This window comes from Jaculus jaculus, chromosome 8, assembly GCF_020740685.1.
Source record: "Jaculus jaculus isolate mJacJac1 chromosome 8, mJacJac1.mat.Y.cur, whole genome shotgun sequence".
In the NCBI taxonomy this organism is placed as follows: domain Eukaryota; kingdom Metazoa; phylum Chordata; class Mammalia; order Rodentia; family Dipodidae; genus Jaculus; species Jaculus jaculus.
The window spans coordinates 32346698-32370589 of record NC_059109.1 but is presented as its reverse complement, the minus strand read 5'-3'; the positions used below and the strand labels follow the sequence as shown (position 1 = coordinate 32370589).

The following is a 23892-nucleotide window of genomic DNA, read 5'->3' as shown; positions in this document are numbered from 1 at the left end:
CATGAAATATTAAAGTTAAATGGAGGAAGGGAAGACAGGGAGATGGGGAAGTGGGAGAAGAATCAGCAAAAATATTGGATGTGTGAAATTGCCATTAGGAATCCTGTTTCTGTGTAAGCTAATTCAAAAATAAAAAATAGAACCAGGCATGGTGGTGCATGCCTTTAGCACTCGGGTAGGAGGATCACCATGAGTTCAAGGCCACCCTGACATTGCATAGTGAATTCCAGGTCAGCCTGAGCTACAGTGAGACCCTACTTCGAAAAACAAAAAATAAAAGATAAGAAAAATGAATGAAAATGTAAAAATAAGGCTGGAGAGATGGCTTACTGGTTAAGGCACTTGCCTGCAAAGCCAAAGGGCCCCAGGACCATGTAAGCTAGATGCCTAAGATGGCACATTCATCTGGAGTTCATTTGCAGAAGCTACATGCCCTCACATACCCATTCTCTTTCTCTCTGTCAAATAAATAAATATATATTTTAAATATTTTATTATTTATTTATTTATTTGACAGAGAATGAGGGAGAGAGAGAGGCAGAGGGAGTGGGCGTGCTAGGGCCTCCAGCCACTGCAAACTCCAGACTTTTGCGCCCCCTTGTGCATCTGGCTAACATGGGTCTTGGGGAATCAAACCTGTGTCCTTTGTAAATGTAATGTAAAACTAAATCAAATTATAAGTTCTTAAAAATTATAAATCACTGGGTATTGTTCATTAATATTTAGACAGTATAAAATATTTCTACTATCTCTAAGAATGTATAATGCAAAGCAAATTTGAAAGCAATAAGTATTTCCTTCTAATTCCAAGGTGAGAATTGACATATAAGTTACAAGTATTTCTACATTCTTTTTTGGAGGAGGAGTTCAAGGTAGGGTCTCACTCTAGCCCAGGCTGACCTGAAGTTCACTATGTAGTCTCAGGCTGGCCTCCAACTCACAGTGTTCCTCCTACCTCTGCCTCCACTGGGATTAAAGGCATGTACCACCATGCCCAACATTCTTTGAAAAATCATTTACTTATTTAAGAGAGAGGAGAGAGATGAAGATAGATAATGGGTGCACCAGGCCTCTATCCACTACAGATGAAATCCAGATGTATGTGCCACCTTTTGCATCTAGCTTATGTGGGTACTGGAGAATCAAACCCTGGTCCTTAGGCTTCAAAGGCAAGTGGCTTAACTGTTAAGCCATCTCTTCATCCCAAATTTCTACGTTCTTCAATGAGTGGGCTGGGAAAATAGTTCCATGGTCGAAGATGCTTACTTACAAAGCCTGCCAGCCTTAGTTCAATTTGCCATCCATCCATGTAAAGTTGGAAGGGTGTTTATTTGCAGTGGGAAGAGACACTAGTGCTCCCAAACATATGCATGAGCAAATAAGTAAAATAAAATAGAAATTTAATCCTTAATCTACATGCCTAAATGAATAAAAGAAAAAAATTGTACTTACATAAATATGAGATTAATAAGATCTTTAATATTTATGAATTATATTTTATATTGTCTTGATAATTAAACCACAGTAACATTAAATCGTATGATTGTTCCTGTCTTTAAGACTTATTCATTAAATATTTACTTATTGTATTAAATATTTATATGTTAATACACCAATTTTCTCATAGCCTTTAAAAATGACTTCACTTAAAAGAGCAGAAATACCAAGTATATGAAGGAGAATAGTTACAGTGAGTAACTGATGGTTTTATTATGAAATTATTTCAATAGCACATAGTTCCAGAGGCTACTGCAATTATCCCAATGTTATGACATCCCAAAGAACTAGGACAGAAAGAAAAGCACATCCTAAAATGTCTTCATAAGTCCAAACACTTAGGGAGGAACACAGGGAAGCAAACGGGAACCACACTAAAGGAATATAGAAGAGTTTATACTTCAAAAGTGAAAACACCAAATCTGAAACCTTGGCAGTCATATCTACTATAGGACTTCTTGACCTAAAACTCTAGGTGAGTTTCTAGAGATCTGAATTTATAGGGGGAAAAATGTCTCTTTTGAGAGGTGTGTTCCTCAGCTCCACTCTCCATTCTGCCCTAAAAATGAGAATTGTCAGAGACACGCCACTCCACACAGTCTTCTGCACGCTATATCTATCACATTGTTTCAACCCACCAACACTGGCATCACCTGCCTATCCCTTGAGTCTGGGAAAAGCGTTATGGGCATTAGTATGGGGTAAACAAAGACAATTTTCTACTTGCAATGCTATGATTTGAATGTTTGTCCCTTCCAAAACTCATGCTGAGATTGACTGCCCTTGTGACAGTATTAGGCAGGGGATCTTTCAGTAGAGCCCTATGAATAGATTAAATTACCCTGCCTTGGGGGTAGGTTTGTTATAAAAGGACAAGATCAGCCTCTTTCTTGGTCTCCTCACTCCTTCTGCAGTGAGATGACAGTAACTAGAGGGCCCTCACCACGAGCTAGACACTTCTCAGGCTACAGAAATATGAGCCAATAAAATTATTTTGACAGTACTGGGCATCAAACCCAGAGCCTGAAACCTGCTAAGTAAGCACTCTCCTACTGAGCTACAGCCCCAACTTAAGCCAACAGACTTGTACACACAAGGAATGACCCAGCACCGAACGAACTGAGGTGCTGCTCTGGCTATCTGGATGCACCTCAGTTCTCCAACCATCATAGTCCCAAAGCCCGAGGCCTCGGGCATCCTCAGAACCGCATCCTGTCCCATGAGGCTGATTGCATCATTATGTGGTTGCCTTACTCTAGCTTTTCGGGCTGTTCTCCTGGGGTAGCCTTATCTCTCTGTCTGTCCAGGGTTGACACATTCCGCTTGGAAACAAACTGACTCACCACGATTCCCTAAGGGCCTCCTACCCCTCGAGGCCGAACAGATGGGAACTGCTCTTTGCACAACTTCAACCCGTGGCCTTTCTCATGAGATCAAAATCTACCTCAGGGAGAGCACAGCACAGACACCGACTTCCTGTTGGCCTGCAACCTAGTCAAGCTAGTCTGGCCTGAGGTCGGAGGCATGGTGGTTCACGCCTGACATCCCAACACACACGAGGTGTGGTCAGGAGGATGGCAAGTTTCAAGCCAGCCTGGGCTGCATGGTGAGATGTAATTGTCAAGATGACTAGATTTGAAATAACCTAGGAGAGCTATCTCTGGACATGTCCAGAGACAGGTGTAACTGAGGAAGAAAGGCCTAATCTGGATGAGGGAGGTACCATGAAGGACTGAGCCCCAGACTGACTGAAGAGGAAAGAGGAGGAAACCATCTGAGCCCGGCCGTGCCTCTCCGCTTGCGACGGGACACAGTGCAGCCACCCGGCTCACACTCCGGCTGCAGTGCCTTCCCCACCATGGCGGGCTGTAGTCCCTCAAACCCTCGACCAAACTCGGCTCTTCTTTCCTTACATTTCTCTTGTCAGGTGTTTCATCCCCACAATGAGAAAATAACTAATAAGAGCCTGCCTCAAAAATACTCTAGGGGGTTAATTCCAGGTCAGCCTGGACCAGAGTGAGACCCTACCTCAAAAAAACCAAAAAAAAATAAATAAATAAAATGCCCTAGGGGGCTGGAAGGATGACTTAGCAGTTAAGGTTTGCCTTCAAAGCCAAAGGACCCAGGTTCGATTCCCAAGGACCCACGTTGGCCAGATGCACAAGGGGGCGCACACATCTGGAGTTTGTTTGCAGTGGCTGGAAGCCTTGACTCGCTTGCTCACTCGTGCTCTCCCTCTCTCTGTCAAATAAATAAATAAATATAAATAAAACATTTTAAAAAATACTCCAGGCCTCAGTGCCTATATTAAAGGCACTAGGCACACCCTTGTAGTTGGTTGGGATGTCACTGTTCATCTGTTCTCACCCAAAGACATGGGACAACATGAACCTCCTCATTACTGAGCAGCTACCTTGAGGTAAACAACCTAGTTATTTGTTATCATGGGTAATGCTGTGCATCTACTCTCTGATACATATGCTTTGCGTACATTTACTCATTCAGTCCTCACGGCTTTGATGAGTAAGTGCTGCTCTTGTGCTCATTTTACTCATGAGCACCCTAGAGCTTAAACATATCCCTCCCCTGCCCCAGGTAACAAGTAGCATAAGGATCATTTGCACTCCAAAGACCCTTTTTGCTGCATGCTTACATTTTTTGCACCTCCTTGCCCCTGCAGCTCCTGGAGTACCTCTTGGAATCCTTCAATCTAACAGAACTCCTTGATTAAAAATGTGAGCCAGGTGTGGTGGCGCACGCCGTTAATCCCAGCACTCGGGAAGCAGAGGTAGGAGGATCGCTGTGAGTTTGAGGCCACCCTGAGACTCTATAGTGACATAGTGAATTCCAGGTCAGCCTGAGCTACAGTGAGGCCCCACCTTGAAAAACCAAAAAATAAAAAGTGTAGTTTTCATTCTTACCATTTCCCTATCTTGTTCTCACTATCATCACTGGGGGAAAAACTGACTTCCCATCCACAGAGGCTAAAGCAGCCTGTGATCTTTATCTCTAACAACATCGCAGGCATTCAGATTAGCTACTTTTCAAGCCCTCCTCTGCCCTGTCTATTATAAAGGTCCCTCCTAATCTTGTATGAGGGGAATCTGGTCCTATTTCCTTAGTTAATAACAAAAACATTACTATTAATAAATCAATATAATGTCAATAGGCTGCCTAAGGTATCAGCTATAATAGGATATTGTCATCATTCCCACCTTACAAATAAGAAATGTGAGCAGAGAAAGGTTACATGTATAGTATGTATTGGAGCCAGGATCAGAGAGCCAAACTGATTCTAGAGACTGTGTTTGTAACCATTTATGTGACTCTGCTTTACCATCTAATGCACTTGTTTTTTTTTTTAAATTAATTAATTAATTAATTATTTTTAGAGAGACAGAGAATTGGCATGCTAGGGCCTGAGCCACTGCACTCAAACTCCAGAAACTTGCACCACTTATTGGGCTTGTGCAAATTTGCACTTGCCTCACCTTTGTGCATCTGGCTTATGTGGGATCTGGAGAGCTGAACATGGGTTGTTAGGTTTCACAGGCAAACACCTTAACCACTAAGCCATCTCTCCAGCCCTTTAAAAAAAATATTTTTTGTTCTTTTTAATTTTTTTAGGGAGAGCAAGAGAGAAAGAGATAGTCTAATGCACTTGGAAGAAACTCAGAATAAAATCATAATAAACTATCCATACAGAAAAGCTTTACCTTTACATTTTAGAAAAGTTTCTCACTGCCAAATCTTCTCAATTATCTCATAGCAGGATACATTTCATCTTTTCTTCTTTCTGTGAACAGGATGTACTTTTGCTTGAGGTTTACTCAGCCCTGGATGGTTTCTCTGCCATGCTGCTAAGAGCTCACAAAATTGTCTCAAAGTACTACCGCTGCTGACTGGCCTGTTCTGACAGTCTGGACACTCCTAAACCTCGTGGTTCGGTCATATGCTTTGAAGTCAGTGTGTCTGTCTGTCACCCTTTGCTTTTAAGTAGCTTCCTGATCTAAAATAGATCATTTTATCCCCTTGGGCTCCTTTGATCAATAGTCATCTCTTAGTGTCTGAGGGGATTGATTTCCAGACCCCATGAAGATGAAAATAATCCACAGATGCTCAAACCCTCATAAAATTATCAACCTACGCACATCCTCCTGCATAGTTTCAAACATCTCTAGATTACATACAGTATGTAGTATTATGTGATTTTTTTCTGGCCTTTATTTCATAAATAATACAATATGACAATATTGTTTGAGGAAGAAAAAATGTGTACTTTCAGTACAGACACAAACTTTTCTCAAACAATTCCTTCTCATAGTCAGTTGAGTAGCAGATGGATGTGAAACTCTGTGGATTTAGAAAGCCAATCATACTCCATTTCTTCACCACTAATGAGTTGCCTGGCTCTGGTTTGTGATGATGCTGCTACCCCCAGGCTTGTCAATGCCTGCAGCAGAAAGAAGCATTTCCCTCAACAGTCCCTTCCATTTTCATAACTGAATTTATTGACAGTAATACACTTTTGCCCATAAAAATGTATATAAGTAAATTTACTTTTTTTTTACAAGTGTATTTTTCTAAATGAAATAGTGACAAAAATGTATATTATATCTGATTGTGTTTTCTTTCAATTTCAATGTTGCTTCAAGATGGCATGAAAGGCTATTAGAATAAGAAGAGAAGAGCTGGAGAGATGGCTGCTCAGCCATTAAGGTGCTTGCCTGCAAAACCTAAGGACCCTAGTTCGGTTCCCCAGTACCATGTGAGGCCAGATGCACAGGGTGACACATGAATCTGGAGTTTGCAGTGGCTGGAGGCCCTGGCATGCCCATTCTCTCTCTCTCTCTCTCTCTCTCTCTCTCTCTCTCTCTCTCTCTCTCTCTCTCTATCTCATAGATAAATATTTTTAAAAAGAATAAGAAGAGCCAGGCGTGGTGGCACATGCCTTTAATCCCAGCACTCGGGAGGCAGAGGTAGGAGGATTGCCGTGAGTTCTAGGCCACCCTGAGACTCCATAGTGAATTCCAGGTCAGCCTGGGCTAGAGTGAGACCCTATGTCGAAAAACCAAAAAAAAAAAAAGAATAAGAAGAGAAATGATTGGGAGTGGATAAAAGGGGAACATAGCTTTAGATAATTTATGGATTATTTAAAATACATGACTCAGTATATTAATCTAATTAAGTAATTAATCTAATTAAGTAATTAATCTGAACAGCTCCACAGCATCTCCTATGTTCACCAGTTGTCAAAGTCAGCGGCCATAAGTAAGTGTCTGTGCAACAAACCCACAGAAGTTCTGAATAACTTCTCTGCCTTTTCAGGGCCTCCGAAGCTATTTTCTAAGAAATACCAAGTTTGTGATCATTTCATCCCTTGCTGTCCTTATGTTACCACCTGCCTCTCCAATACTTGTTTGCATCTCCTTCTCCATTTACCAAAACCACAGATGTAGAGTTAAGCCTAAGGAGCAGTAAAATCATTTAGAGGTCTATCTTAGGATGACTGTAAGTCGTGTAAAATGTCCCCACTTTATTTTATTTTATTTTTTTGGGTGAATGTTGAACATTCTATTCATCTTGAAAGTCAAAAGCAAGGTATCATCACAATGTTTGTTGCTTTGAGTAAGTGCATTCTCCACCTTTAGTGACTTTTAGAGCAGATTTTAAGAATTCATAAAATTTAATCATTCTGATCCTAGACTCAGTGCTAATACATGTATATATAAGCAGTAGGGGCTGGAAAGATGACTCAGCAGTTAAGGTGCTTGCTTGCAAAGCCTAACAGCCCAGGTTTGAGCCCCCAGTACCCACATAAAGCTAAATGCCCGAAGTGTTCCATGCACCTGGACTTTGTTACAGTGGCAGCCCTGGAGTACCCATGCTCACTCCCTCTGTTTCTCTCTCTCTCAAACAAATGAATAAATATTAACAAAAATGAGAGTGATTTAACTCTCAAATACAACTTTAATCAATTATAGCATGAAAGGACATGAATTAGTGCTCCTGTTATAATCTGCACTAATACTTATGTATTATAATTAGTAAAATCTTATCATCTACCTGCTGCAGAAGTCTTCTTGAGCACACCAAGATGAAAGTAAGCCAGTCACCCTGTGTAAATAAAACAAGGACCACCCACCTACGCCTAGTTCTCTTGCTGGGTCCAGAACAAGAGAGACTTTGCATGGAGCCAATGCCAGCAGGGCCGACGGAGCGACGCATGCCTGAGAACACGCACATGAAGAATGGAGCCAGAGACCGTTTTCCCTTCTTTTCTATGAACCAAAAACCCTTCATCATTAGAAACACAGCTTGGTCATGTAAGAACATGCAAATCAGAAACAGCAGCCTCACAACAGTAATGCCTCAGTAAATAAATACTGGAGGTCAAGGCCCATATCAGATGTCCACAGAGAGCAGTGACAGCAGAAGGAACCTACTTGTCGGCGGTAGACACCCAGGCAGCCATCTGGTAAACATAGAATTTTGTCTTCAAAGTAGTAAGAGCATCTCTCGTCCTACGCTCTGCCTTTTCAAGAGTCTGGCTGGAGCTAGGAGTCCATTTCAGAGCTCTCTAAGCCAGCCAGGATATGCATACAATTGCATTGGTACTATGTTTGTGACACCTTGGAATTCACCTAGTGGACAACACTTGGTTCCTAATCTTACCTGAGTCCTGCAAGGAATCTCTTACATGAATCCATATCAAGACAGATGTGCACGGAAAACAAGCCAACCCTGAGCCTCATGAAGGGGACTTGCGCTTCGCTGCCGGGCTGCGTTTCCTTGTCACGGTTTTGGTTTGACCCAAATGAGGGAATCCATATCCAAATACAAACAAGCTGCCTAAATTTTCTTGTGATATTCATCTAGGTTTCTTAAGTTTGGTGACTCTTGTTTGTTGGAATTTTAGAGCTACCTTTTAAATTCATGACTTATGTCATGAATACTTTGAAAAATCTATATGTATAAACATATTTGCTTTCCTTTGTTTCAAAATAACCCTTTCAATTTTATCCCCCATCTATTATGTTTTCTATAATTTTGTATAAAACATGGTTTTTTGAATAGAAGTTAGAACAGTGGCTTGTGAGATCAATTTAATGTGTAATCAGAGGGTTGTGAAATCAACTTAATGTTTTGTGACCAGGACTTTTTCTTAAAAAAAAAAAAAAAAATGGAGCAGATGTAACCAAAACTGAGAGAAGCATGTAGCAGATGATGTTTCATGAGATTTTGGTCTATCATTCTGTGTGCACACACGAGTGAGTACGTGTGTGCGTATTTTCTGAATTAGAATGTATTTTGTCTCCTCTCTCCCCAAAAATGTGTTTTCCCTTGAGTTGTGTCACACACACACATACACACACACACACACACACACACACACAAAAGACAGAAAGCCATTGGCCTATGTTCTTCATCCAACCACATACCTTGGGTGTTTCCATAGCTACAGTTTGTTTAATTTGTCCAGCTAAATGATAAGAGATTCTCTAAAGTCATCACAGGTTAGGTGGAAATACAATGGCACAACACTGGTCCTACTAAACTGAGTGTATTTAAGGAGGTTGAAGCAAGGGAAGTTTTAAAAAGACAAAATGGGAAGAATTACATAAGATATTTTGAAACAATAATCTGTGGCTACAAGGATCAGTAGGCAGGATTGTGTCAGTTAAAGATGTAACAGCAGGTATTGCACACCTGTCCTCGTGGATTGTCCTGGACAGTTGTGATCTTCATGCAAGGCTGTCATTTTGGCAGAGACTTTAATGCAAACTTTTTCCATGCATGAGCCCCCCGCTTTCATAATGTCCTATCTTTAGCTGTCGATTTTTCTCTGTTAGGACTTGACAATAGTGACCACAGGATAATATTAATGCTACTATATTCTTTGTAAACTCTTTTTTTTTTTTTTTTTTTTTTTTTTTTTTTTTTTTTTAGGTAGGATCTTACTCTAGCCCAGTGGAATTCACTCTGTTGTTCCAGGCAAGCCTCAAACTTACAGTGATCCTCCTACCTCTGCTTCCCGAGTGCTGGGATTAAAAGCATGCACCATCACACCCGTCAAAACTAGGTTCTTATAAGCTAAATCATTTCTACTTTGACATAATAAAGGAAGCATAAAAATTGTTTATAGTAAACCATACTAAGTGCACAATTCACTGGTTGGTATTAAACACATTCATACCATAGTGCAACCTTCACCATCATTCTTCCCCATAATGCTTTTCAACTTGCACAACTCAAACTCTATGCCATTAAACAATAACTTCCCAATTCCTCTCTTTACCCACCCCCCCCAAGAACTGTTCTGTTTTCTGTCTCTGAATTTGACTACTCAGCATACCTCAGATGAGTGAAATCATACAGTTCTTGTATTATGGAGCTGTTCTGTTCCACCTAGCATAATGCCCCTGCATCATGACTTGGACCTTGCTATCATGCTGTATCTAACTTAGTGGAGGAAGAATTTATTTTAGCTCATGCTTTGAGAAGGATCAGTCCATGGCTTCCTTACTTCATGTCTGGGGACAAATCATCATGGCAGTGGGGAGGGGGAGCGGGGGCATGTGGCAGAAGAGATTCTTACATCATGGCAGACAGTAAGAAGAAACAGGAGATGGAGAGGTGCTAGGGACAAAACATCCTCAAGGACCACACCTCACCACTACGATCTAGTTCTCCCAGCTAGGTCTCATTCCTAAAGTTACCAGAGCCTCTCAGAATAGCACCACTGACTAGACCTTCAACACATGAGCTTCGGGGAGATGTTTGATATTTAAATCATGACAGTCATTGAGGTTCAAATATGCTGGATCTGGAAACAACACTGCCTAGAGCATCTGATGCTCTCTTCAGGACTTTTCTTAAAAATAAAGGTCTCTGGGGCTAGAGAGATGGCTTAGCAGATAAGGCGCTTGCCTGCAAAGCCAAAGGGCCCAGGTTTGATTCTCCAGGACCCACATAAGACAGACGCACAAGGGGGCGCATGCATCTGGAGGTTGTTTGAAGTGGCTGGAGCCCCTGGTATGCCCATTCTCTCTCTTTTTCTCTCTCTCTCTCCTCTCCTCCTCGTTCTCACTCTCTCAAATAAATAAAAAAAAATGTTAATGTCTCCAATAAAACTACTTTGCAAAAAATGGGAAATAAACAAAATGAAGAATAAAAATGAAGAGGCAGAGCCTAAAGAATTTGTAGTTGGAAAAGTACTGGGCAAATGTGTACTGAGTGGGTAAACAGGAAGAGGGGATGTTTCTTAAAGTGGAGGAATTTACAGCTGCTTTCAATACTTGGGAACCTGGAGAAATTTTAGATCATTGTCCTGAGTGACTTAAAGCATTTCTTCAGTCTCAAAAAGCTGATAGAGAAAAATGGTATTAAAAAAAAAAAAAAGTTCTCTGATAGTGATAAAGGCAAATCAAAGAAGAGAGATGCTGCTGACAAACCAAGAGGCTTGGCCCGAGGGTCTGTACCCTGGGGGATCACAGGACTTCAGTGGGGGACTGAGGTCCTCATAAAATGGAAAGATAAGAGATGATGAGCCAGGCTGGATACTGGCAAAAGAGATGAATAAGAAGTGTCCTCAAATTGCAATCACTTTCTGTGAAGAGACACTGACTTGACATTCCTGTCCAGGACATGAAGGGCAATCATTCACATTGTTTTACGTGTGTGTGCGTGTGTGTGTGTGTGTATACATATGTACAACCATATGTGTATGTATGTATGCATATAGAATCAGGGGTTTTGTTTTTAAACCTGTGGAACCAATAGCTACAATCTAATGAAAATTAATTTGATATGTTGGTTTTGAAAGTATTGGCACTTGTTGGGTTTTTTTGTTTTTGTTTTTGTTTTTTGTTGTGTTTTGTTTTTATATTTTGTGAGGTAGGTTCTCACTCTGGCCCAGGCTGACCTGGAATTAATTATGAAGCCTCAGGGTGGCCTTGAATTCACGGTGATCCTCCTATCTCTGCCTCCCACGTGCTGGGATTAAAGGCGTGCGCCACCACACCCAGCTGTTGGGATTTTTTATTTTTGTTCTGCATCAAGAGCAGTGGCTCCTTGCAGCAATTAACAGCTTCTTGCCACTGCCTCCTTTAACAGAACGGAATATTTGAAATCATGGAGGCAAAAAGATTTCTGTAATATGTTGTGAAAACAGTACAATCAGAATTTATTGTTAACTGGTATGTAGCAGGATCATTATGTATGGTTTTTATTTGTATGTATATGCATAAAATACTGTGTAAGTGGAGTTTTCAAATATTCAGCAAAACAAAAGCTCACAGGTGAGATAGCCTGTCTTCCTGAGCAGCATAAGAAGTCATTTCACTTTAAGTTGAGTATTTTCCTGAAGCCATAACCTTCCAAATTAATTAGGTGATTCTGTAGTTAATTGCATGGTTTAGGTTGGATAATTTAAAGGCAACCACCTTGGAATTCTTTTCCATATCATTGCATAATGCAATAGTGTATTTGCAAAATTTTAGCACTATCAGCTCTCCATTCAATCAAGGAATCTAGACAAGGCCTGGTTTAATTAGCTAAGCAAGGTTCCTTTGCTGAGCTATTACTTTACAGAAAGCTAAAAGCTACACTAAAAGGCTATGGTTCTTGCAGTATCTAAGATGATGCCTAGAAATGTGATCATGGTTAGAGATGTTGGCAGTATAGGGCTTAGTGGCATAAATGGGTAAACAAAATTTGATATTACAAATTATTCATTGACTTGCATATTTGTTTTTTTTTTTTCGAGGTAGGGTCTCACTCTAGCTCAGGCTGCCCTGGAACTCACTATGTAGTCTCAGGGTGGCCTCAAGCTCACGGTGATCCTCCTACCTCTGCCTCCCGAGTGCTGGGATTAAAGGCATGCGCCACCACACCCGGCTGACTTGCATGCTTTTTCTTAACCCCATCTCATTCCTTACACATAGGCTCATTCTTTTCAGTATTTGGGTTACTGGTTCAAAAGAAACCAGGAAATTAACTCTGTTGTATCAGGATGTTATCCAACTGTATGTTGTGTACTTTATTGTAAATAATGCTTAGCAGTGGTCGTGAATAGTTTTCTATTCCTTACAAATAAAAAACAATCAGACAATTCTCCTTCACTACCCAAGATTGACTGAAATTGTGGGGATTTGTTAAGGCTTACAGAGAACAGTACAATAACCCCAGAAAGGGTCAGACATTTGCTGTGAGGACTCACTAGAGGCAAATTGTCTTCTTCAGTTGTAGAGAAAAGGCGTCTGTCCGTACCCTGTGGTATCAGCAGTCCCAGTGAACTTGGATTTAGGCACTTGTCACCATCACAAAAAAAGTACTTAACAGACTCCATAAGTTACATCTGGCAAAAGTCAGTTTTACCAAATAATTTTGCTTCAGGATCTTACAAGCTATGAATTGTGTCTCTCAAGTACTATCCTAATTTGTTCCTATTCATGTACAGTGAAGTCAGGTACTAGAAAAGAAGGATTTAAAGCAGTTGGCTTGTCCTCCAGAAAAGAAAAGTAGCAAATAATAGAAAGCAGGTAATAGAATATAATCTCCTTATAAAACGATAACTGGACCGTGAGGGTAGAGCTTGGTAAGCTATGGCTCCTCGGCTTGGCAACCGTTTCTGTATAGCTATAAGATAAGGGTGTGCTTTTATTTTTCTGTATCAGAGATGGTGGATGAAACCCAGCAGCAGTCTGCTAGGCTCCCTGGGAATAAACTGGGTAAAGTGGGATAAAATCTGCCAAAAGAAGTGGGTGATGGCTGAAATTTTTGAGTGTAATGACAAGGTAAAACAGAAAACTTTAAAAGACCAAACAGCAAAAGTATATAGTCCATCTAGAGGGACTGAGTGGAAGTAATCTACAAGGTAATGGCACATTTAAAGGCAAAGATTAAGAAAAAAAAAAGAGAGAAGATTTATACTATAGTTTTCTAAGAAGTAGCTATGCTTAATGTAAACTATAGGCTCACATTTGAAGTTAAATTTCCTAGTGATGGTTGGACAATGTTGCAAATATCCTAAAACCCATTGAATACACACTTTTTTTTACTGGTTTAAATTATACCATCTGTGAATTTTGTCAAGGATATGATGGAGTGGATTTGTGAAGGGGGATATGGGGGAGGGGAAGGAATTATCATGGTTTATTGTCTATAATTATGGAAGTTGTCAATAAAAAAGTTTAAAAACAAGGATATTATATATAGCCACCTTCCCCTTGCGAGTGTTCAGCTCATTCTCTTGCCATGGGGTTCCATCTGCTGTGGCAGAGGTGTTGTCCACCCTTTGCTCACGACATCCTTTCCCTGCCATCATGGAGCTTCCCTTTGAGTCAGTGAACCAAAATAAACCCTTTCCACCATCAGCTGCTTTTGTTTGGGTTCTTCGTGCCAGCAAGGAGAAGGTAACTGAAACAGTAAGGCTGTTAAGGCCAATGGATTGGATCATCTATGCAGAACAGAACAATGTTTCGTCAATTCTACAGTTTGCAGCAAGGGAATTCTTCCACCTCAAGACTTCAGAGTTTTCTGTAATAACATTAAAATAAAGAAGCCAAAAAAAATTCTAATCAATTCTTATTGATTACCTTGGAAAATTTTGATCTTTGGTCCCGGTGATGTCTACAATTGTTAACATCTTTTTCCTAAAACCACATAACTTCAGCCCTCTAGGAGACTGTTTAAATAAATTTAACTTTTTTCTTCTTTGCTTTTTAGATTTCTCAAAGCTGTTTGACAAGAAAAATGATGGAACTTTTTTTTACAGTATTCAATTTTGTAAGTCAACTCTCTACATATCATAACATTAACCTCCTCATGTTTATAATAAAATTGAAATACATTTGAGTCAAATGAAAATATGTGTAACTAATCTGTGGGAGAAAGAATGATAGAAAACATTCAGTGAAAGCAATTTACTGAGTGGGTAGTACCATTGGGAAGCATTCTATAAATATATCATTTATCCTTTTTAAAATATGTTCTTGTTTTTAAGGAAAAGCATGAACTTGGGCTACATGCAGAACAGCATTGTTTATATGGACATTCCTGCCTTTCATAAGTTCAGTCTTTGTTAACTAATTGAAAAAATGCAGAAAATCTTGCAGACCAATGAAATCACCAATACCCAGGCTCTTAGAAAAGGAAAGAGGAAACGGACAGACACAATGGATTCAGAAAATTCAAGAAGTGACATGGGTAAAGGACAGGTTGGTTTCCTGTTACTTTGATTCAATTTCATATCTAGTTCTATCGTATTCCCTAATTCCCATCATAATTTTAGTACCCCTTTTCTATTAATTAATCATTTTAATTCTTTTGATTATCTGTGTTTAATTTTAAAACCCTCTTCTTTCCAACTCATTCCTCTTTTATTTTTATGTCATTTTTTGGTCCCTCTTCCATCATCTATGAAGACATATCAGTGAGCTCATTATTATGCTTGTCTTGTACAGGTAGCAATAGCCCCTGTGAGGTCCTGAGGGCAACTGCCACTCTGTGCCTGAAGACAGCTTTCCAAAGCACTCTTCCCCATCCTTTGGATCTTATATTCTTTCCTCCACATCTACAGTGGTCCTTGAGCTTCACAAAGTGATAGAGGCTGGGTGGGTGGCACACGCCTTTAATCCCAGTACTCAGGGGGCAGAGGTAGGAGGATTGCTGTAAGTTCAAAGCCACCCTGAGACTACTAAGTGAATTCCAGGTCAGCTTGTCCTAGAGCAAGACCCTACCTTGAAAAACCAAAACAAGAAAAGAAAAAGTGATAGAGATGTCGCTCAGCACTCAACTGCCACCTCTTTTTAGCACTTTTGATGATTTCGTTACTCTCTTCAATGATCACTGCCTTCTGAAAAGAGAAGCTTCTCTTAAGTAAAAGTGAGACCTATATCAATCTATGGCCAAATATAGTATAACCTTGTTACCTGTAGTCCTGAGGTTGTACATTAGATCTCTATTAACTAAATTGTTTGATTTATGGCTTATAAACTGCATGTTCATTTCTATATCTTTGACAAGATATTACAAGATGGTTTTTCAGAATGACTCTTAACAGTCTACATGCCCAGGAGAAATGCACAGAACTTCTTATCCATGTTTCTAATTTTCACCGCTTCCCTGGCAGGATTCTTCACAGAGGACATGACTTATTGTGGCTATGTGCTAGTTGATATCTTTGTACAAGAAATACCAACTGGTCTTATTTCTGCTTTCTGTAACTCCTTCTCTAATTTCTATATTAGTGCTTTTCATCTTTGTGGGGGGGGGTTGAAGTAGGGTCTCACTCTAGCTCAGGCTGACCTGGAATTCACTATGGAGTCTCAGGGTAGCCTCAACTGCCACCTCTTTTTAGCACCTCTTTTTTTCTCCTACCTCTGCCTCCCTAGTGCTGGGATTAAAGGCGTGTGCCACCATGCCCGGCTTAGTGCTTTTTATCTTTTTCTTCCACACAGATCTCATAAACAGTTTATCTGCCATCTTCCCAGAATCATATACATGCATACATACATACATATAACTATACACGCATATGAAGACACTGCAAATATATTCCTCTAATACTGCTTTCCTCTTTGTTTAGTGTTCCTTAATGAACACAAGTTCTTTGTTTTTTTTATTTTTACTTTTTTAGAGAGAGCAAGAACAGAGCAAGATAGAGAGATAATTGGCATGTCAGGGCCCCAACCACTGCAATTGAACTCCAGATGCTTGCGCCACCTAATGCGCATGTGCGGCCTTGCACTTTTCATCACCTTTGTTCATCTGGCTTACAAGGGACCTGGAGAGTGGAACATGGGTCCTTAGGCTTTGCAGGCAAGTGCCTTAACTGCTAGGCCATCTCTCCAGACCACAAGTTCTTTTATTAAAAGAAAAATTCTATTTATTTATTTGCAATGAGGTAGAGGTACTAGAGTTAGAGTATGGGCGTTCCAGGGCCTCTTAACTCTGCAAACCAACTTGACGCATGCACCACTTTATACATCTGGCTTTACATGGGTACTGGGGAAATAAACTTAGGCCAGCAGACTTTGTAAGCAAGTGCCTTTAACCATTGAGCCATCTCCCCAGCCCTAATAAAAGGTCTTTAGTTTGTTTGACTGGATTAACTTCTTTTATAGTGACCAGTGATGGTATAGCTAAGAAATTCCTGCTCTGAATTCAATATATGTATATACTTATATATTGTTGTACAACCTTCAACTTTTGTTTTTGATATATAAATTCTGAATCTATCTAAAGGGATGCAGGTGAGGTGTGAGTATGCATAGAATGAGGTATAGATGCATTTTATTGCCTTCATTCTAATGGTGAGTTAGTCAGTATTCCAGTTTCATTTAATGAATAGATCTCACTTCCCCAGTGAGCTGCCTGGCTCCTGCATCACAGCTCCTCATGCATTTCTTTCTGACCTGTATATTGTATTTCTTGCTCAGGCTGTCTATACCTGTACCACTACCAAACTGTTTTGATTGTTCCAGATTTTAGTAATGCCTTGCATTTGTAAAGAAAGACTTCATTTCTTATACTTCTGTAGGATTTCTTAGGATATTTTTGGCTGTTGGTTCATTTTCATAAATTTTAGAATCAATTGTTTTATATTATATTGGAATTATGTTGACTCTGTGGCTCAATTTGGGGATAATTACTATTCTGAAAACAGGATATTAACAGAAGTGCAAAAGTTTTATACTCTAAAGGCTTAAAGTTATCAATAGTGTCATAAAACTATATTTCTTGGAGAATTTTATGTAGTACCAGAGATCAAACCCAGGGCCTTGCACATGCTAAGCAAGGGCTCTGCCAGAGAGCAACATCCTTGACCTTTGTCTGGATTTTTGTTTTTTGATTTTTTGAGGTAAGGTCTCACTCTAGCCCAAGCTGGGCTTGAACTCACGGCAGTCCTCTTACCTCTGCCTCCCAAGTACTGGGATTAAAGACATGCGACACCATGCCTGGCTTGTCTAGAGATTTTTATTGGAAGTATTATATGCACATAGAAGAGCATACCTTTTAAATATATACAGTTTGATGAATTATCACAAGATGAATACAGTTTTGGAAAAACTAGATTATCACAAGCACCCTAGAAGACTCCTATGTCCCCTCTTTAGCTATTGCCCCAAACTTGCCTCTCCATTTCCTGAAACTATCTTTCCTAACACTGTTATGAATTCCTTGCAGTTGGTATTCAGATGCAGTATCTTTTGTATAAGCTGTTATCTTTTTAAACTTTCCTTTTGGACAAGGTTGCCCAGCCTAGCCTGGAACTCACTATATAGTACAAGCAGACTTCCTGCCTCCGTATCACAGTCCTGGAATTACAAGCATCTGCTCCTATGCCTGGCATGCTTTCCTATCTTATTATTTTATTAAATAATTTTTCTATATATAGCCACAGGTTAAGGGTCTTGTAAAATTTGGCTCAAGGCAGTCTTTCCCTCAAAGGAGCCCAAATGTGAATTGTAATCTTCTACTATGTTATACTGGTATTCGACTTTCCACTGAAGTTAGACAGACAGACCATTACAAGAGAAGTCATTAAAGGTGTTATGAAGTTTCTTTTGTTGTACCTCCCTTGCATTTAGAGAGACCCATATTCAGGAAATGCCTTTCTGCCTGGTGAGAGCTCCAGTGAGGATGAAACACCATTAACGGACTTGACCAAAGAGGAGCTGTGTGCCAAGATCCAAAGCCTGAAAGAAAAACTAATCAACACTCGGAGGGAAAACAGTCGACTTCGGCAGTCTTTGGTCATGCTACAAGGTAAACTGAGGAAATGGACATTCTAGATGAAAACAACAATATGTGACTGGTGGAAAGTATTACGGATCACTTATCAATAATGAAAAGAAAATTAGTACCCAAGAGAGGTCAGAAATCAAAACTTAGCATATCAGTCGACAACAAAATTTAAAGAAGGGAGCAATACTGAAGCATCTTGTTCATTGCTCAAAAATTAGACTTTCCTACAAAGTACTAAATATTGAATGTACTTTTAAATGTTTAGCAAATATTTACTGAGCTACACACAACAAGGACCTAGCTAGAACAATTAGTAAGACAAAAAAAATATATTACGGTGCTCATGATGCAGTCATTTCATACCTCTCTGCTAGGGCTAGGGAAGCTTCTAGAAAATGGGGATTGTTGTGATCCATTATGGAACCCCTAGAATTAATGATTCCCTAGGTTACACTTTAGATTTTGTGCTCAGGATGGTGACTTATGAGAATAATTGCATTCCACTGGAAACATATAAAGGAGAAAAATCACCTTAAGCAAATTTTGAAAATCTTGGTGTGGGGCTGGAGAGATGGCTCATCAGTTAAGGTGCTTGCCTGCAAAGCCTAACAACCTGGGTTCTATTCCCCAGTACCCATGAAAAGCCAGATGCACAAAGTAATGTATGCATCTTGAGTTTGTTTTCAGTGGCTATAGGCCTTTATGTGCCTATTCCATTCTCTCTGTCTATCTCTCTTCTCTCTCTCCATGATTATAAATAATTAAAAATATATTTTTAAAAAAACCAGCCAGGCATGGTGGCATGCCTTTAATCCCAGCACTCGGGAGGCAGAGGTAGGAGGATCACTATGAGTTTGAGGCCACCCTGAGACTACCTAGTGAATTCCAGGTCAACCTGGACTAGAGAGTGAGACTCTACCTTGAAAACAAAAACAAACAAACAAAAAAAAAACCTTGGCTTAATGCCTTTTCGTGTTATTTTTTCAAAAATTACAGATTATGTTTGGAGTTAAGCACTAGGTACCACTTTGTGTAGTTGAACATGTAACAATTATATCCTTTGTTGGACAGCATTATGTTATGAAATAGTAAACACACAGGACATTTTGAAAAAAGATACCTCTGACATGTGCAGAGTGGGTATAGGCAAAAAGTGAGGAGCCACCATCAGAAGAGCATCGGTGACCCAAACTAATCCAGTAGCAGTTTATTCTAAGATAATAGCTCTGGAAATAAAATGGATAGTTCCACGCTGTGTTTGGGGAAAGAGTGGTAGGGGACAGGCTAGTACTGGGTAGGGATGAGTGAAATCAGAGGTGGACACAAAAACAGATCACAGGTTTGCCTAAGGACACTTACTCAAGAATAGTTACTAGATTTAAGTTTTAAGTACAAAGAACCACCCATGAGCAGAAAGATGTCTACTCTATTAACAAACCATTACCTCTTTATCTCTTCATTTCAAATGTTGCATTGTTATAACTGGCAATTTCTTTCATTGAAGTTTTGTGCTTTTCAAAGAAAAGAATTCCCATTTTGATATAATCTGTTCCAAAATTTAGAATGTGATTAAAGTTAGTTTAAAAAAAAAAAGACTAAATTGCTGGTTAGAAGCACTGATTTACACAGCTTGGTTTGAATCCCAGCTCTGCTTACTGATTTTAGAATTTTAGCCATGTCCCTTTGCTGTGCCCTCCCTCACCCCAGCTTTAATTTCTACAAACTGGGGCAATGCATTGTTTCCTTGTGAGTGCGAGGCTTCAGTAAAATAACTAGAGCTGCTTTTCCAATGCCTTGAACAATAAGGGACTCTGTAATGGAGGGTTACCATTACTTTTGTCTGCTTCTATTGACCGCAAAGCCCCAAAACCAAAAATCATAGACCAAATTTTGCTCTAAATATAGAAAATTCCAGTTAATGAGTACCACATCCAGCTCAATAGCACCTGAACCATTTAGTAAAAGCAGTCTCCCTTCCTCCCACACTTCTGAATTTGCCATTACTTCTTGTTCTCTGCCACCTCCTCCATTGTTCTCACTTGTGGTTGATGACTTTCTTCTACTTCATTGAGAAACTGGAGGAGACTGTTATCCACCCTTCAGCGGAAATACAGAGATTAACATCTTCCTGCACCTGGGTTTGCACACCCCACTCCTCCCATGATTCATGATTGGCCTCTCCTTGAGGGCAGCCAAGGCAGTCTCCTGAGCAGGCAGCAGATCCCCTCTGATCCCATCCTTTGTGCATAATCAAGGACATTGCTGCAGAAATTCTGCCCTCCATGTCTTGCAAGATCAAGTTTTCCTTCTCTACTGAATTGTTCCCATGAGTATCACATATGCTAGTATTTCTCCCATTAAAAAATAAAAAACTAAGCCAGGCATGGTGGCACACACCTTTAATCCCAGTACTCAGGAGGCAGAGGTGGGAGGATCGTCATGAGTTCGAGGCCACCATGAGACTTCATAGTGAATTCCAGGTCAGCCTGGGCTAGAGTGAGATCCTACCTAAAAAAAAATAAAAAATAAAACAAACTAAAAAATAAATAAATAAAGCCATTTGATTCTCCATCTTCTGTCCCATTTTTCTCCTTTCCTTTATCTGCAAACTCCTAAGGCCAGGCATGGCGGGACACGCCTTTAATCCCTGCGCTTGAGAAACAGAGGTAGGAGGAGTGCCGTGAGTTCTAGTCCACCCTGAGACTACATAATGAATTTCGGGTCAGTCTGGACTAGAGCAAGACCCTACCTCAAAAACCAAAAACAAAGAAAAAAGGAAAAGAAAAGTCACAGACTGAATAGTTAAGATCACAGAAAATAAATTATTTTCTCGTAGTTCCTGAAGCTAGAATTGCAAAACCAAAGTACCAACACAGTAATGGCTCCCTGGAGGCACTGTAGAGAGGAGATTTAGGCCTCTCTCCTAGTTTCTGTTTGCCTCTCAACGCAAAGCAATAATCTTTTAAAAACATTTCTATTCATTGATGAGGACAGAGAAAGGTACCAGGGCCTCTTGCTACTACAAACCAACTCCAGATATATTTACCACTTTGTGCATCTGATTTTACATGGATCCTGGCTGGCAGGCTTTGTGAGCAAGTGTCTTTAACCATGAGCAATCTTCCCAGACCTGGAACGGTAATCCTAATGCCTCTTTACATAGTTCTTTCCCTGTATGCTTGTTGCTTTCTCTGTTCAGACTTTTTCCCTTTTACATTTTTTGCTTATTTTTGCATGTGTATGTGGTGTGTGTGTGTGTGTGTGTGTGTGTGTGTGTGTGTGTGTGTGCATATGTAAAGGGCAGAGGTCAACATCAGGTGTCTTCCTCTATCATGCTCCACCTTTTTTAATTTTTATTTTTTGAGATAGAGTCTCCCCCTAAACCCAGAGTTCATGTGGCATTTTATGTAGACGCTGGAAAATCAAATTCAGGCCATGCTTGTGTGGAAAGCACTTTACTCACTGAGCTATCTCTCCACCCTCCTTTCCTCCTTGGAAAAAAAAAATTATTTATTTATTTGCAAGGAGAGAGAGCAAAGAAGTGTGCCAGGGCCTCTTGCCATTGCAAACTCCAAGTGTATGAGCCTTTTTGTGCACCTGGATTTATGTGGGTAATGACTGGGAAATTGAAAACAGACAAGCAGGCTTTGCAAGCATCTTTAACCACTGAGCCATCTTCCAAGTCCCTTTTCCCGTTTTATAAGGACACCTAGTCATATTGGACCAAGGCCCACTTGTAATGTACTCATTACAACTTGATTACATTATTTAAAAACAAAGACCTTCTCCAAATAAGGTAATATTGTGAGGTGCTTGGCATTAGGACTTTAACAAATTTTAGGAAGGGGGTACATAATTCAACCATAACATTCCACATTGTTATCCTCACTAATTATTTTTCTTTCTTTTTTTAATATCTTATTTATTTTCAAGAAGAATGAGAGGAGGGAAGGGGAGGGGAGGGGAAAGGATAAGGGAGGGGAGGGAAGGGGGAGAGGGGAGGGGAGGATGGGCATACCAGAGGCTCATGCTGCTGCAAAGGAAACCCAGATTCATGTGCCATTCTGTGCATCTAGCTTTGCATGGATACTGAGAAATCAATCTCAGGTGGTCAGGCTTTGCAAATAAGAACTTTAAACCACTGAGCCATCTCTCCATCCCTTCCCACACACACGCTGGTCATTTTTCAATGGTCATCTTAACAGTCATGCCACGGTCCTTGAAAATGTTTCACTTGGTTTTCAGAGTACCACATTCACCAGGTTCCCTCCTGCTTTTCTATTCCTGCAACAAAACTTTAGAAGCTGAAAAGCAGATAAATAAGTGCTGACTGACTTAATCTGGAATGTAGAAAACTGGATATTCTTTTTTAAAACTTTTTTATTTTTATTTTTTTTTATTTTTAGAGAGACAGAGGGATAGAGGGGGAAAGAGAAATGGTGTGCCAGGGCCTCAACCACTGAAATCCAACTCTAACTGTTTGTGCTACCTAATGGACATGTGCAACCTTGTACTTGTCTCCCCTTTGTGTCTGGTTTACGTGGGATCTGAAAAGTCGAACATGGGTCCATAAGCTTCTGAGGCAAGTGCCTTAACAACTAAGCCATCTCTCCATTCCAAAACTAGATATTCTACAACTATAATGGAGGAAAGGAAAAAGATTAAAAGAAAGAAAGCTGGAGAGAACCCATATAAGCATGGTGGCGCATGCGTCTGGAGAGTGTTGGCAGTGTCTGGAGGCCCTGGCATGTCCATATTGTCCCTCTCTCTCTCTCTCTCTCTCTCTCTCTCTCTCTCTCTCTCTCTCCTCTCTCTCATAAATAAATAAATAAAATATTTTAAAGGAGTTCAAGAAAATTAGCCAAAATAATGCCATATAACTGAAAAAAAGTTTAAACTACTTCAAAAAGAAATACCATCTGTTCAAAAAAGGAAAAAAAAAAACACAGCCTTCAGAGGCTAAAGCATTTGCCTCATACCAAAGACCAAGGCTGACTCTGCTGAGATGGGTACACCCCTTTAATGGGTAAAACCAAACCTCTGAAGAGCAAAAGGCCAAGATGTCTTTCTCAACATTTCTATGACTGAGCAATGATTCCGCTAAGCCATCTCTCCAGCCCTCTTTTGCCTGTTCTTGAACTGGAGTCTCTTACTGATCCTGCAGCAGTTTTGTCATTTGCTTAGTTGAATCCTGGGTCACTGCTCCCCTGTGGGACTGGGGTTACAGGTGTGTGTGAGCACACCTAGCTTCCTAGCTGTTTAAGGTGGGCCTTTTTCTCTTCAGAGGTTTAGTTTTACCCAATAAAGGGGCGTGCCCATCTCAGCAGAGTCAGCTTTGGTCTTTGGTATGAGGCAAATGCTGTAGATTCTGAAGGCTGTTTTTTGTTTGTTTGTTTGTTTGTTTTGTTTTGTTTTACCTTATTTTGAACAGAAGGTATTTCTTTTTGAAGTAGTTTAAAGTTAAACTTTTATTTTCTCAAGGTAGGTACTCACTCTAGCCCAGGCTGACCTGGAATTCACTATTAGTCTCAGGGTGGCCTCAAATTCACCAGGATCTCCCACCTCTGCCTCCCAAGTGCTGGGATTAAATGTATGCGCCGCCAAACCTGGCTACATGTCATTATTTTTTCCCTTACTTTGTAC

General features: G+C 40.1%; 1 protein-coding gene across 3 annotated transcripts in view; it reads left to right on the top strand.

Annotated features, from left to right (window-relative positions):
• The window catches only part of Bend6 (BEN domain containing 6), a 53031-nt gene that overhangs the window by 7331 nt on the left and 21808 nt on the right, over positions 1-23892 (top strand). For all 3 annotated transcript variants that reach the window (XM_045156186.1, XM_004668214.2, XM_045156187.1), the window contains exons 2-4: positions 14227-14286; positions 14504-14717; positions 18093-18270. In XM_045156186.1, the coding sequence (XP_045012121.1) occupies positions 14598-14717; positions 18093-18270 (298 nt within the window). In that variant the 5' untranslated portion in view covers positions 14227-14286; positions 14504-14597. The remainder of the gene's footprint in view (positions 1-14226; positions 14287-14503; positions 14718-18092; positions 18271-23892) is intronic.